The 16,483-nt window shown below is 30.9% G+C and overlaps 2 protein-coding genes across 2 annotated transcripts; both read left to right on the forward strand.

Annotated features, from left to right (window-relative positions):
• Positions 1-845: 845 nt before the first annotated feature.
• LOC108322167 (putative glucose-6-phosphate 1-epimerase) lies at positions 846-7,700 on the forward strand. Its single transcript, XM_017554167.2, has 10 exons — positions 846-1,165; positions 1,345-1,542; positions 2,019-2,093; positions 2,698-2,754; positions 3,832-3,992; positions 4,151-4,291; positions 4,857-4,959; positions 5,814-5,913; positions 6,298-6,543; positions 7,358-7,700. The coding sequence occupies exons 1-9, from the start codon at positions 1,025-1,027 to the stop codon at positions 6,510-6,512; spliced, it is 1,191 nt and encodes a 396-aa protein (XP_017409656.1). The 5' UTR covers positions 846-1,024; the 3' UTR covers positions 6,513-6,543; positions 7,358-7,700.
• A 3,621-nt stretch (positions 7,701-11,321) lies between these two features.
• Positions 11,322-13,089, forward strand: LOC108322168 (peroxidase 16). The gene is made up of 4 exons (XM_017554172.2): positions 11,322-11,577; positions 11,823-12,014; positions 12,172-12,337; positions 12,428-13,089. The coding sequence occupies exons 1-4, from the start codon at positions 11,368-11,370 to the stop codon at positions 12,832-12,834; spliced, it is 975 nt and encodes a 324-aa protein (XP_017409661.1). The 5' UTR covers positions 11,322-11,367; the 3' UTR covers positions 12,835-13,089.
• Positions 13,090-16,483: the final 3,394 nt, after the last annotated feature.

Below are 16,483 nucleotides of genomic sequence, written 5' to 3' on the forward strand. Positions count from 1 at the left end.
AGATAACAATGACTAAAAAAAATAACAATAATTTACAATGACAAAAAACTAACCTTGAAAGTATTGGTTAGAAGTAGTTACAATAAATTTTAAATTAAAATAAAAATATGTCATCATCAATGGAAAAATGATATTAAGTTAACAATGCTTTACCTTTAACCAAATTAATATAATTTCACTTTCAGCTAAATCAACTATGTTTCAACCAAAATTGAAGTGAGGAGAGGCAAGTCAATTTAACATGATACGAAAGAGAAAATTACAAGAAATGAACAACGAAAAAAATATAAAAGTTTATAGTTATTATTTCTTGGGTAAAATTTCAAATAATCAAATTGTTTGTATTAATTTTTAGAATTTTATTTTTAAAATGTTAATTTCTTTTAAAATTTTATGATATAAACCATATAACGAGTTGTGTATAAAGATATTTTGAATTTTCTATGAAGATACTTACTACAAAAACGTATTTTATGATAAAATATTTTAAATATTTCAAAATTTTAATTACTTTTAATGATTTCTGATTAGTATCTCATTCCAAAAATAACATCGTCCATACGAATAGTATGTTGTAGAAAAGTGTTAGTATGCCACACTCACCTCACCAAACACCTGTTACGTCATTGGGATTTGGGAGATCTTCAATTATATTTCCCTACGTCTATTGATCTTTCTTACAATAGTATTTACGCATTGTTAATAAGGAAAATTTCCGAAAAGCTGTTATTCAGAGAAAGAATATTATATGAATTTATCATCAGTGGCAGAACTACACGTTGAACACGTTTGCAGTTCACTTCGCGTCAAAAGAATCCCGAAATTAATAAGAGTAAATTGTTAGAAAAAAGGTAAACAGAAAGTCATTTAGGAAAGAGAGAGAGAGAAAGACAAATAGAAGAAGTTGAAGTTGCAGAGACGCGTTTGTCTGAGAAAGAATTGGAAGGTTGCTAATTATGAGATATATATAAAAATTGTGGCGGTAGTGAAACAGAGAAGAAAGAGATAACAATATCGAGTTACAATGAGTACCGAAAAGATTCCTTCGCAAGCTTCTGTTTCTTCGTCTTCTTCGTCCACTACTTCCAGTAACTATGAGGTGAGCAAGGGATTCAATGGCCTCGACAAGGTTATTCTTCGCGATGCTCGTGGAAGCTCTGCCGAGGTTGTTTTCCTCGTACTTCTTCCATGCATCTCTATATCTTCCTCTGTTTCAGTAATGTCTGCAATTGTTTGTCTTCCTATGTGATTCGAAGCAGATACTGCTTGATCCGCTTCTTGATTTCACGATTTAGCTTGTATTCGTATCCACCTTTATATTCTGAAGCTTTTTAGTTTTGTTAGAGTCGTTTTGGATTTGCCAAGTCGGTTTTTGTCGCCATTGTCGGTTGGGGAGTGCTGATCTCTATAGCTTTTACTGGATCGCCAGCTTCTGCTTCTTCGTCTTCTTCTTCCACTACTTCCAGTAGCTACGAGGTGAGGAAGGGATTCAATGGCCTCGACAAGGTTATTCTTCGCCATGCTCGTGGAAGCTCTGCCGAGGTTGCTTTCCTCCTACTTCTTCCATGCATCTCTATATCTTCCTATGTTTCATTAATGTCTTTAATTGTTTGTCTTCCTATGTTATTCGAAGCAGATACTGCTTGATCCGCTTCTCGATTTCACGATTTAGCTTGGATTCGTATTCACCTTTAGATTCTGAAGCTTTTAAGTTTTGTTAGTGTCATTTTGGTTTTGCCACGTTGAGTTTTGTCCCCATTGTCGGTTGTAGAGTGCTGATCTCGTTAGCTTTTACTGGATCGAGATTTGTTGTCAACTGAAGAATTTTGATCTGAAAACACTATTCCTAAGCAGTTTGATTTACCTTGTAGGCTAATTTCCGGTGAAATATAGTCTTCGAGTGCGTTTGGTGTTTGACTTTACCGCTTTTGCATCGGTTTTGAAGTAGCAAATCGCTTGTGCAGTTTGTGGTGGAGTTGGATCTGATTAGGTTTCATTTCTGTCTTTGTGATTTTCAGGTGTACTTGTACGGTGGTCAAGTGACTTCTTGGAAGAATGACCAAGCCGAGGAATTGCTTTTTCTCAGCAGCAAGGTACAATGTGAAACATAATCGAATTAAGTTCTCAGTGTTTCTCAGTTGGCTGACGAGCGGGGAAATCTGATTAACATGAGACCTCAATTCAGTTGTCAATATCAGTTCCCTCTGAAAACATTCATAGGTCAAATGCTAGATTTAACTGAACAATTCCATGGAAAGAAAATGGTTTAACTGAAGTATATTTTTCAATCTTAATGAGTCAGCTGTTTTGAGATTTTTTTTTAAAACTGACATTTTGATTTTGGAATCACTTATTAATTTAATACTTATTCATTCTTGGTTTATATGTTGGAGTGAATCTACTACCTAAAGGATTTGGGTTCCTAGGTTGGCTTGAAATTCATATTTCCTGCTTTGTATTTTGCTTACGATTTCAAATATTAAATGTTTGAGTACCTCTTATTAGTCACTCGATAACAGTTAGTCTTTGCAGCTCAAAAGGGAGGTTTTTTCTCTGGGATAACTGGAGTTAGTGAAAATTATTTTAATACGCTCTAATCAATGTAATTATACTTTCGAAAATTTTAAACTCCAATTATGAGGTTCATAAGCGCTGATTCGTCTTGGTTTGGTTTATTAACATGGTGCGCTTTTGCAGGCTATATTTAAGCCTCCAAAGGCAATTCGTGGAGGGATTCCACTATGTTTTCCTCAAGTATGTACTTCTAATGTTAATATTTCTGTTTTCCATAGTTGCTTTCATTGTGATAATATTGCTCTGGAAGGAAAATAGGTAGAAATTGGAGAAGGAAGAGGAGAGCAAAGCATGTGGTTGTGGGAAAGATTTCATATCTCAGTGTGATCAGAAACCTTATCTTAAATTAGAATGTTGTGAAGATAAACCTTATCTTATATTTCTGTTAGAGCAATAAAAGCCTAGTATCATAACTCATGAAATTTCATTTCCAATTGAAGGATAAAATTATGCAAGGCCGTACAAAACTGAATTCTAGATTATGAGAAACTCTGATATTAGCCATATCCCAACGTGACCATGATGTTGGACACCTAAAGTGTTACAAGTTCGTATATTGGGGTAAAGATGTCAGATCAAAGATAGCAAAACTTGGGGAGGGGGAACTTTAAATAATGGTTATTTGCCCCAGCTGTATGATGTGGTTTTGAATTTGATGAGTTTTAGGACATATTCAAGCAGGTATTCCAACCAAACAATTTGCTTGTGATAGGATAATTTTTTAAAGCTGATTGCCAAGAAAATTGATCACGGCAAAGTGGAATTAAGATAAACCAAAAACACTGTAGAGTTTGAGATGGCAAAGGGAAGAAACCTAATCAGCGTTACATTTGATTGCATTGTACTACTAAGAAAAGATTAATTTTCAGCCATAACCCACAAAATCCTTATGTCTTTTTTTATATATGGATACTAGTACACTGCAATTAAGGCCCAAGCTAAATAACTGGTCTCTAAATAGACAACAAGACAAAACAACGTACACCAATACCCCATGCAGCAAAATAGTTTTGGTCTTGGACTGTTGGCATCAGTTGCATAATTAAAAGTGATCCCAAAAGGAAGAGATTCTTTGTTTGAGCCTTGTATATTTACTGCCCTCAATCACACATAATATGCAGTCAGAGATACTAATGAGAATAAGAAAGTTATAAGTTGTTTTTAATGTCATTGCAATTTCTGAATTCCTCCTTCCTAAATGTTACTCTAATTAAATTCCAGGTTAGTTATACAAGTATACTGACTCTCTCTTTGTAGTTTTCAAACCTTGGTCCTCTTGATTCACATGGATTTGCTCGAAACCGGTTCTGGACCATTGATGATAATCCTCCACCATTTCCAACAAATACTTCGAGCAAAGCCTTTGTTGATTTGATTCTTAAACCCTCCGGGGACGACATCAAGATTTGGCCTCACAGGTATGGGTAGTAACACTTAAAGCTTTTAGCCTCTATTTAGGTAACATTCTCTTGGCAAATACTTTTTACTGTGTTTTTTTTACTACTTGTTATTTCATTGTTTGAATTGTTCATATTATATTTCTTTCTAATATCATATACCATTCCTTTTGGATTAGTTTCGAGTTTCGTCTTAGAGTAGCTCTTGGACATGGAGGAGAGCTAATGTTGACATCTCGAATCAGGAACACTAACAATGATGGGAAGCCATTTTCATTCACATTTGCTTATCATACATATTTCTCTGTGTCAGACATAAGGCAAGTGCTTGAAAATTGAAACATGTTTTTATCTCACACTTCAATGTGAAATTTTGTATTATTGTGCATATCTTTAGTTATAAGTTGTCTCTGTTGGAGTACAAACAAAGTCTCACATCGGATAAAAGAAGAGTTGGACATGGGTTTATATACACATAGATACCTCTATTGGTAAGAGGCCTTTTGGACAACTGTGGGTTTTTGTATTTTGTATCTAAAGGTGCAAAGTGAGGACTCAAATTTTCCTACTCTTCCAAGAGAAATATAGTTAACTGCAAGCGTATTTTCTAGAGTTAAAATGGCATGCAGATTCTGTCACGTTATCCAGATACCTTTTTAGATGCATGTCAATAGATAAAATCTTCCTTTGATGTGGTGAAATATTCAGGTTTTGGTTAAATTAATATTTTTTTTTGTTTTCTTCATTTTATGTAACCTATTGAACTCTTGTTTTTATATTTTGGCTTATTGTCAGTTCTTATTTATTATTTTATTTTTTTGTTAGGGAAATAGTTTTAGGCTGCAGTGTTAATTCCATTTAATTAGTTTGTTGGCTTGTATTCAGTGAGGTACGGGTGGAGGGGTTAGAGACGTTGGATTATCTTGACAACTTGCAGAAAAGGAAACGCTTTACTGAACAAGGGGATGCTTTAACATTTGAATCAGAAGTAAGATCATTAACCTTTCAACTTTGCTTTAGAACACACATGTAGTAACTATGCAGTAAGCAATGAAATATGTCAGTTTCTGTGAAATGGAGCCTGTTATATATCAGACCAATTTAATAGATCTTGAATTTTTTTTTCTTGTGACTCATTTCAAGTAAGGCGTAACGTAATAAGAACCAATGCCAAAAGAACATTTTCCATTTGATTGTTGCTTTTTCTGTGTGTGCGAATGAAGAGAGGCAGTTGCCAGTATCTAACATTTTTGGAAGTTGTATACTATTCTTTATTGACAAACTATTGAACAGTAAGCAATGAAATATGTCAGTTTCTGTGAAATGGAGCCTGTTATATATCAGACCAATTTAATAGATCTTGAATTTTTTTTTCTTGTGACTCATTTCAAGTAAGGCGTAACGTAATAAGAACCAATGCCAAAAGAACATTTTCCATTTGATTGTTGCTTTTTCTGTGTGTGCGAATGAAGAGAGGCAGTTGCCAGTATCTAACATTTTTGGAAGTTGTATACTATTCTTTATTGACAAACTATTGAACAGTTGCTTCCCACTTTTTCTCTTTTTTTACCTTTCCTGTAGCACGGGTGGGTGGCAACTGCTAATATGTGTATACATTTTCGTATATTGGTGTAGATTTGACTACTGCACTTAGCCTTACATGAAGCATATCTGCACCAAAAAGTATAATAAAAAGGAAACATCCACGTAGTTTGTAATCGTTGTTCCCAATTTGTAGTGATACGTAACAACTGCCTGATGTTTGTTACCTGTCCTTATGTACTGGCTTTCACATGCTTTGATGAGTTGAAACTGACACTTCACCCTTTCGTTGTATTATAGGTTGACAGGATATATCTCAGCACTCCTACAAAGATTGCAATTCTTGATCATGAGAAGAAGAGGACATTTGTATTACGTAAAGATGGGCTTGCTGATTCTGGTGATCATTAACAAACTCACCATCTTGTTTACTTGATGTTACATTGATAAAGTTTACTGGTGGCAGTGGGACTATTTTATTCAAAGCTACGTAACTTAAGAATAAAAAATTGCTCTTTGTAGTTTAAGAATGCAATGAAATAGGGTTAAAAACCAATTTTCTCAGTAGAATATAACTTAAAGTTCTCACCTGTCTTAATTTTGATGTCTTAATTCTTCCTTTTAAATAAACCTTTTTCTTACCAGGTAGTAACATTCCATCCCCTATATAAGAATCCTTCCGTTGTTGGTATATTAACGTTTGTGATGCTTTTGAATTGAACAAGAATAATTTTCACTGTCCTTTGGTATAAAAATGTTGCTTTCTTCTCATTTATCTATGCAGTGGTGTGGAATCCTTGGGATAAGAAAGCAAAGTCTATGCCTGATTTCGGTGATGATGAGTATAAGCATATGCTTTGTGTAGAGGCTGCTGCTATTGAAAAGCCTATTACTTTGAAACCTGGCGAGGAATGGAAGGGAAGACTCGAACTTTCAACTGTTCCTTCTAGTTATCGTAGTGGACAGCTTGATCCCCGAAAAGTTATTCATGGAAGCTGAAAAGTCATTATTGCGTTTTATGTCCTGACAGGTAATAAATTGCACGTTGACAGTTTTTACTTTCCATCGTCTATATTATCCTACAAAATGAATCTCATATTCACCTGTTACATTGTTCTCTTCTACCTTGGAATTCTGAATATATTAGAAAATAGAAAGGGCGGCACAGCACTGTGCTGTGTACATTGCTTCTACCAGGGTTTGAGGAGAAACAATTCTACATTTTTTTCATGTGAAATGATTCTTTCTATCCCGTTTTTTTTTTGTATCATGAAACTACGGAGGTTTAAGAAATAGAATTTTTATAGCTCATGTTTTCTTATTTATGTTTGGAATTTATTAGTTATTTGTACATGATGGGGTCCTAATTTTTCACCTTAATGAATCAAATTTGGCTTTTTTATATATACCAAATTTGTTTCCTATGGTTGATAATTGACCTGATTGATCAGATATAGTGAAACAGTGCAGAATTTGATAATATACGTCTAACCACAATCTCCAAAAAAAGACAGAATATCCTCTGTATATGTAATTATTTTATCCAGGATGAAGAACAATCACTCATTCACCCCATATCTAAACAACAATGAGAAATACAATTAAAAGGAATGACAATATAATTCCAGCTGAGAAGTGCAACAGTCACACCTGAATATGAATAAGAAGGAAATTCTAGAGAAGATCAGAAGAACAGAGAGAATTTCATCAGCAAGAAAGTTCATACCAACATGCATGCCCCCGTCATTCCACAATTGTTTTTGTCAGTGTGCTTAGGTTTCATACATATAACATTTTTGATCCAGTACAAGGTTTCACTGACTATTTAGAAAACACATCTGCAGGTGACTTGTTGCCATAGCGATGAACGACGAAAGGAAAGTTTCTCCGAGCAATTTTCCCCCTTCTTGTTGGAAGAATGAACTCATGTATGGAGTTTTGCTAAATAATATGTTTTAACGGAAGACTAGTTCTGTCATAATTGACGTGCAAGTGGAAGAGTCCATAGTTGTTTATCCAAAACCAAAATTACAACCCCAATTTTAATAGATTTTCATGTTGGGTTGAATGGCCCAGACCAGTGAAATTACTTTTAACAGGGTCATTTTACAACGCTACAAGTTGAACTGTATGTCATACGTTGCCGCAATCTACATATTCAACTAATAAAGTAAGATGTTCATTAAATTTAGAATTGTTATTTTAATTATGTAATATATCATATCAACTTGTTTTTGTGGTCGTGCAACTTGTAGCAATGTAAACATATCCTATCATGTATATTATATAGGTTTGAGAAATGTGGTTTCCGTTAGTTATGTGAAATATATATAGCTTATTTCGTCAAACGTTATTTTTTGGTGCTTGTTTTTATGTTTTTCTTATTTATGTTATAGATGTATTTTGCGACCTCTGACCATTCATTTTTGTTGGTAAAATAGACTTGATTGCTGTCAAACGATCAGAGCACGAATTCTGCTTTTTGGGCATCAAATTATTTTAAAGCTAATTTTTGAGGTAGATGGCAGTACTGATTAAACCAACCAAAAGTGATAACAAATTCCACCAATTAAGAAGTGAAGGTGGTTAGGTAGGAGGAACGGTGTGGGGGCAGAAAATCACTCAAACATGAGTTTATGTTAGTTTGAGATAGATAGATCATTGTATGTTTCCATGTTGATTGAAATACAATGATTATGATGGGAGAGAACTTTGCAGGACAAGTCAAATTTGGCTGTGAAGATTTGCATCAAGACAGTGCAGCAGAATTAGGCGGAGCAACAGTAAGATAAAGAATTAGAGACTAGCGTGTTAATACGATAAAAGGATGGGATATATATATATATATATATATATATATATATATATATATATATATATATATATATATATATATATATATATATATATATATATATATATATATCCTTAGTCACCTTCTAACCATTATTAATGCTAATTTTTTAAGGAGTAATTGATATTTAAAAAGTATTAATTTTAATTTTTTCTCACCTCTATTTTTTTGCTTTTTTTTAATTTTATCTTTCACTTCTATTTTTCTTAGTTTAAAATTATTTTTTAACAACTTTTTAAATTATATTTGTATAACTGTTATTTAATAAAAAAAATAGAATTATATGTTTTTGGTTTTTAAACTATTATGCAATTTTTGTTTATTTCTTGCAAAACTTTGATAAATTTTTCTTTCTCTTTTAGAAAGTTTTGGATTTAGTGATAAACGTCCGTAGTTTTTCTTTTATGTGACTAACACTTTTTACGTAACCAACCGTATAACATCTGTTTTAACGAAATCGTGATCTAGTATTCGAAAATTAACGAAAAAAAAAGCTTTAATTTTTGGACTTGAAATTAGGGTGAATTAGGGTTTTTTGTTGAAATCAAAATTGAGACCAGCTGAGTTGTGAGATTCTTCTATCAATCAACGAAAATGAAGAGTGCATTTTGAAGGTGAAGTTAGTTTCTAAACTGGTTTTATTTTCTCTATGATGTTGAGGATGTGCGTTCAGGGTCGTGGTTATTTGAGTTTGAGTCTTCAAAATGGGGTTTGATGTAGCTTTGTGGGAAAGTTCGAAAAGAATAAGGAACTGAAATATGTTGAGGGGAAATACATATAATTTATTGTATTTAATCCAAGTTTAATTTATATTTGATATGATTTAATTTTCTCAAAATAATTTGTTTGTACACTAGCTTATTTTATTGTTTCTTGTAATTTTCTTTTGTTTATTTTATGATAGTCACATTATTAATGTGAATAGATGAGAGGTAGATATTAATACATATATCGTCTCATGTTATGGAATAATATTTTTTAATGTCTAAGTTATTTCATATAAGAGTTTTCAAAAACTTCAAGTTATTCTTAGTTTTTCTATATATATTTTAGGATAATATATTTTGTTTTATTTTATTTTATCAATTATAAGTTGCAAAAATGAATCATGAAAAACTTTATATAAGAAAAAATTAATTAAAATCAGTGTAACTTTTGACAATGAGAATTATGCTGTAATTTTGTTTTGAACGTTAACCTGTGATGAAATTATTTTCAATAAAAATGTAATCAATCAGAAAAAGTAATCTATATTTTATTGCTTAAAACCATAGAAAAAAAATTACCCTTTTCACATAAATTTTTCTTAAAAATAATTCTCTTTGCTACTCTCTCTTACAATAACAGATGAAACTCAATATTGATTTAATAACACGCTTACTTTCTTCGATACATAATAGTAATAATAATAATAATAATCTAGCTGGTACCAGTACTTACTAATACCAAGTAAATAATGTTCAAGATGGCATATTATAAAAACGATAAATTAAATTCTACTTGACGAAACAAATCAAATCTCTTAAAGTCGTCTCTTAAGTCGAGCTGCATTTTGGACCTTGGAAAACTTTGACTTAGAAAACAAAAATGGTTTTATTTGCTATTCTTTTACTTGTTGGTGTTTTTAAAAGAGAGATTCAGGCGTTGATATAGGAAACTATTCTCAAGAAACATGTATGTGATACTAGCGTGGAAGAAAGAAATATGAAAAAAAAGTACGTGCTGAATATTGAATAAGCCCCATAACGTTGAAAAATGAAAAATAACAGCAAAACTACAAAAATAATATAGCAAATTGAAGCTATAATTAGCATCTTGCAATTTTTAGACATGGAAAGCATGTTAAATACAATTTGATTTTCGTATGTATTTCTGTCTCTTTGGATGGTGTGCAGCGAGTGATGTCACTGTATTTTACTGTTCTTTTCTGGTGATGCTGCCAATAATACATTAATAGAAAGACAGAAAAAAATGATATTTTGACCACTATAATGTTGTAAAAAGAACAAAATTATACAAAAATATCATATATACTGGCAAACAAGTTCACTTTTTTTTTGCAGAAATTAATGTAAGTAGAATTATTTAGCTTTTAGTAAATGTGATTGGTTTTGCAGGGATTGACAGATGTAACTGTAGGGATTGGCTGTTTTAAAAGAAACAATAAATAAAAAGTTGTTTGGTTTGAACTTTGAAAGAAGGGATCTTTTCCTAAGGAAAAAATATTTAACAACTAAGAAGAGTTGTTAGGCAAGATGAGTCTATACGCATATGGTCACATGCAATTGAGTTGGCTATGTCGTAATGCCAAACAACAAGCTAGACATTCTCTTAAAGTAAACGAACATTTACCATCTAAATCTGATTCATTTCAGAGACAAGAGATAAGATAACAAAAAAGTGCTGCATTACTTTAAGTATTTTTTACCATCATTTTTCCATTAAAATTAGATTTTCATTTCAGTAGTTTGTGTAATAAAACTTCAAAAATTGTTTGAGGAATAAATAGTATCAAGATGAATGTCTCTTTGACATAAATCTATAGAAAACAAAAGTTTTTTCCATATCAGTTCATAAACTAAAACTCTTTCTTCCATAGTAACATGCTTATCCATGGTCGTGCACACCTACTATTCTTATTGTGATTATAAAATTGATACTAATATAATAATATATAACAGCCTCATCCATCCGCAGATTACTAAACACAAGATGCTTCACGCAACTTATAATTAGCCTCCATTTTTAAAGCATTCTCAGAGTCAATATCACAGTTTCTCATATCAAATTGCCAGACTGTTGTGAAACAGATGTCTGTTGTTTCTCTCATCAATCATTCCCCAATTATATATTTTATCTTCTTGTTTAACTATTTATTTATGAACTACATATTTTTTTGTTGCTCATGCTCAAGTGGGGGCCATGTTGAGTATATATAAGTGGATACACAACATAGATGTTGGAACCAAATCGAAGAAGCAAAATACAAGAGTCAGTAACATGGAAACTCCTAACTTTGTCTTCTTCTCCTTGCTGCTTCTCTTGACTAGTACAACTATAAGCTCAGCTGAACTCACTCCTGGCTTCTACAACAATGTATGCCCCAATGTGGAGCAGTTGGTACGCTCTGCTGTTGCACTCAAGTTCCAGCAGACTTTTGTCACTGCTCCTGCCACTCTTCGACTCTACTTCCATGATTGCTTTGTGAGGGTGTGTGCACCTTCTTCATCACTTCATCGTTTTCTTAACTTAGCTTGCTTTGATTTCGCAAATACCTCTAATTACTAACCATATCAGTTCACTAAAACGAAAATTATGTGTGCATAGTTTTGCATTCGGGAACCTGCAAAAAACTATATATATGCTTTATACAATTAGTATATGCCATCAGTTTAAGAACATTTTTCTGGTGAAATCAAAACTATATATAAACAAATTTGTTGTTGTGCACACAGGGTTGTGATGCTTCAATTCTGCTCGCAAATAGTAACTCAGAAAAGGATCATCCTGATGACATATCTCTTGCTGGGGATGGCTTTGACACAGTGATTAAAGCCAAGGAAGCTGTTGATAGTGACCCCAAGTGCCGGAACAAAGTCTCTTGTGCTGATATACTCGCTCTGGCTACTAGGGATGTTGTAAATTTGGTATGATTGCAATTTCTTTATAGTTGCATTATTGGCAAACAATTCTATCACTTTATCTCTAAACCGTTTGATCCAATACCGGCCATGCATGCAGATTAAGAGTTTTACACTGTGTGACATTGCATTTTCAAACAGTAACAAGTGCATAATATTGTAGGCTGGGGGACCATTTTACGATGTTGAATTGGGAAGGCGTGATGGTAGAATATCTACTATTGCAAGTGTTCAACGCCATCTTCCTCACCCTGATTTCAATTTGGATCAGCTCAATTCCATGTTCAACTTCAATGGCCTATCTCAGACAGATATGATTGCATTATCAGGTATTTTCTTCACTGACAAAAAAAGGTGCTTTTTTTTTTATGCAGTCATACTTTTTAAAGTAAGAGACTAAAGAATCTTATATATGTTAGGTGCACACACAATTGGGTTCTCTCACTGCAACCGCTTCTCGAAACGAATCTACAACTTCAGCCCCAAAAACAGAATCGATCCAACGCTGGATTTACAATATGCTTTTCAGCTTAGACAGATGTGCCCTTTAAAGGTTGATCCTAGAATTGCCATAAACATGGACCCTGTGACGCCTCAGAAGTTTGACAACCAATACTTCAAGAATCTGCAGAATGGACAGGGTCTCTTCACCTCTGATCAGGTGCTGTTTACAGATGAAAGGTCAAAGGCTACAGTCAACTCGTTTGCATCAGATGAAAGAACTTTTCAGAAAGCTTTTATTGATGCAATTACCAAGTTGGGAAGGGTTGGTGTTAAAACGGGAAAGCAAGGTGAAATTAGGTTTGATTGCACCAGGTCAAACTAGAAAAAGTACAACTATGCTATTATCATCAGCAGCAGCTGCAGCAGCATTGTTCCCTTTTAGAGTTTGCATGAGTATCTTTAGTCTACAACGGCTTGAGTTTGAGTTTGTTCAATTATGTATATTTGATAACTCATTATTGTGCTAATAATTAATGGAGTTCTCAAAGCCCCATTCATTGTATCGACTTACATGATCATTGTATAATTAATGCATAATGTTTTTAGAGAATAAAAATATTGAGTAAATTCTTTTTTATTTTCTTTTTCTTTTCAATAAAATAGAAGCACCCCTTTAGGTTTGATTGATTTGTTGAAGATAGAAAAAATGTTATTCTAGAATAAAATATTTTAGTGATTATATATTATAGATTTTAAAAAAGTTTCATGTATGTTTATTTACGATCAGAAAATTCATTTTATAAGAAAATAATTGTTTTTATGAAAAAAAAAGGTTTAAATAACATCTTGTTAACATTCCTGATGTTTCGTTGTAACACAAAATAATTATTATTCGAAACAAAGTGATTCATTAGATATAGTAAAAAAAACTTAAACAAACCGACTTCTTGTTTTTTTTTTTTTCTTTCATCCAATTATAACCCTTCGGATAATAGTGTTTTGGGTTAAATAGGTTAGTTTTATATTGTTCATTTCTCCAGGACAATTTTTAAGAGTTTACACTTCTAAAAAATAAACTTTATCCAAATTATGTCAAACGGGTATTCTGTTATTTAAATTATTATCTTTTAAGAGTTTTTTATTTTTTGAAGGAATTATTGTTTAACGGGTTAGTAAAGTCAAATGAATTATTAAATTGGGATGATGGTGGTGGGGTAAGATAATGTTTTAATTTTTTTAATGCTATAGTCAAAAAGAATATTGATAGTATATTTTTTTAATGAGATTATCAATTAAGAGACATATATTAATCGCAAGAAACATATAAAAGTCAAAATCATGGAAGTTTGAAGTTAAGTTCGCTCAAAATAAGTAGACTTTTAAAGATAATTTCGTCTTGTACACATGTTTTGATATTATTTGAATTAAAAATTATAAAGTGTTTCGGGTTAGGGTTGAGATCCCTTATTCAAATGATTTAAAATTGATCTGAAGACTAAATGAGTTTCTTAATGGTGTTTTGTTATTCAAGTTGTGTTATTTGCTCTCTCTCCTCCTTCTCTAATCTGTGTGGAAGGATATCTATAAAAAACATCCTGACGCGCTTAAGTCAATGATTTTGCGTGATAATAGTAATAATATTCAATAGAGAATAAGTACTCAGAATTAGTTCAACCTCCTTACCTTTGCGGCTTAGCCTTCTATTTATAAGTTATTTCATGGATTCTAAACTGGCATAAATCCAACGAACCTACCTTTAAATTCGGTCTATTATTCATAAATTGTTTTCTTATCCTGCAATCAGTTATCCATATCTTTACTTAATTTATTAGTTGTTTATTTGCCAAAACTATTGGCCTAATTACAATAACTTAAGCGATGACCCAACATTAATAACTTAAACGTCGGTCCAACATTTGATCTGTTTTGACCATTGACAAAAGTAACATACTAAACAGTTGCGAATGTTTGACCATTGGGTTTATCCCATATACCATACATAAAGTAAATAAAATAAAATTTAACATGATAATTATTCTACTATTAATAATTAGGAATAGAAAAAAAAATATTTATATATTATCATGTTTCTATGTATGCCTTTTACGTTCTTTAAGAAATATTTTGTATATTATGAGCATATAATTTATTAAACCAATATTAGAATAATACCCATATCATTAAATTTGATTATAAAAATAAGTCTTAAGTTTGTTGCCTTTACAAATTTTGTCCTAATGTGGGTTCATAAATGAACCAATATATTTGGACAATTCATCATATTCAATAAAAACTAAAAATAACAAAATGGGTTAGTTCGACTAGTTTAAATTCAGTTTAGACTTTAACTCATAAAAAATATGTTCAATTAATCCGTCATATTTAACATAGACGGATATATCGTAAAATATTAATTGATTATGTTATCTCATCCTACTAAATTGATGGTTAAGTAGTTATTTTAGTTTTAAAATAAATAAGTATATATTTAATAATAAAATATGGTGAATTTCTTTTATGTAGATATAATGAAATAAATAAATTGACCATTATAAAAAAATTAAGTAAAATTAAGGAGAGATTAGTGATAAAATTCATTTATTGTAAAATAATATAATAAAAATTAGATGTTTTAGTTGGAAAATAAGATTAGATTACACTGTTAATAAAAATAATTTAGAAAATAAATTCATTTTATAGTTGAAAAATGATCAGAACAATGAAATGATTAAATTCATTTTTTTTTTAATTTAGACTTAATTCTTAAGACCTATCATTGGTTTTAAAATTGGCTTTCCCTTATAATCAAATTGGTTTCAACTATATTTTTTAAGTAAAACAAGGAATATGATCTTATCCACAAAAATTAGTTAAGATCAATATTTTTAAACAGTTATACAAAAACTTTTTAAAATGAAAATATTCGTAAAATTAAAAAAAAATTAAAGTATGAGAAAGTTCTAACTCAATGTATAATCTCAGCTGTAATCCTTAAGATCAACTATTGATTTAAAGAAGTATTTTTTTTCTTCATAAAACAAATTCATTCTAATGACTAAAACGATCTAATAAGTGGTGGAAACGCAATCCTTATTTCGTACATTTTTCATTATTTTTTGTAAGTATTTACATAAAAATGTAATTACGATATAAATTTCTAATATTTATAACACTATATTAACTGCTATATTTAAGTGAGATTTTTTTATTGTATTTTTATTTACTTTCAATATATTTGAATGAGTTAAAAGTTTATCAACCTCATCTTATTAAGTCTTATACTGTGTTTATTTTGAGTGATCCGTTTGTGAGGAAGGAAAATGAAAAATTCAAGATGTTTACTTCATTTAATTTGTGTGGATTTGTGAGTGAGGATTTGAAAAATAAAGGTTAAAAACAATCCTTCCTAAAGATTTGAAGGATAAGAAATAAAATTACTAAATAACCTTAATAATAATAATAATATAATATTTTTCAAATTAAAAATTAATTTTTTTATAATAATTTTTACAATTATATATAATATTCATAATTATAATTTTATATTATTTTTACTACTAAAAATATTTATTAATATTTAATTTTTACTAATTAATTAATTTTTTTATTTGTTACATGATCAAATTTTACGTTAATTTTTATAAATTTTATTTCAAAATATATTCTAATTACTTCCAAATCTCCTTAAAAAATAATATTTAATTCATTTTTAAATCCTCTTAAATTTATTTAAATTTATTGGGTTACTCTTCCCAAAATCAATCTTCTTTACTTCCCCTACAATAAATGGATAAATAAAAATAGTAATTTGAGTTAGAAAGATAAAATGAAAGTATATAATTTGTTTTTTTTTAAATACCAAAGTGCACAAAATTATAGTGGACGCTTAAAGTGTCACCCCTCAGTCTGAGCCCCATATCGGTACGGAAAACGTTTTCAATTCATTATATGGAGCATGTTGTGTGAAGGGCCCATAGACGTTGAAGACTACAACCTAACCACTACACATCACAATATTTTCACCCCACATA

This window comes from Vigna angularis, chromosome 1 (assembly GCF_016808095.1).
Source record: "Vigna angularis cultivar LongXiaoDou No.4 chromosome 1, ASM1680809v1, whole genome shotgun sequence".
Taxonomy (NCBI): domain Eukaryota; kingdom Viridiplantae; phylum Streptophyta; class Magnoliopsida; order Fabales; family Fabaceae; genus Vigna; species Vigna angularis.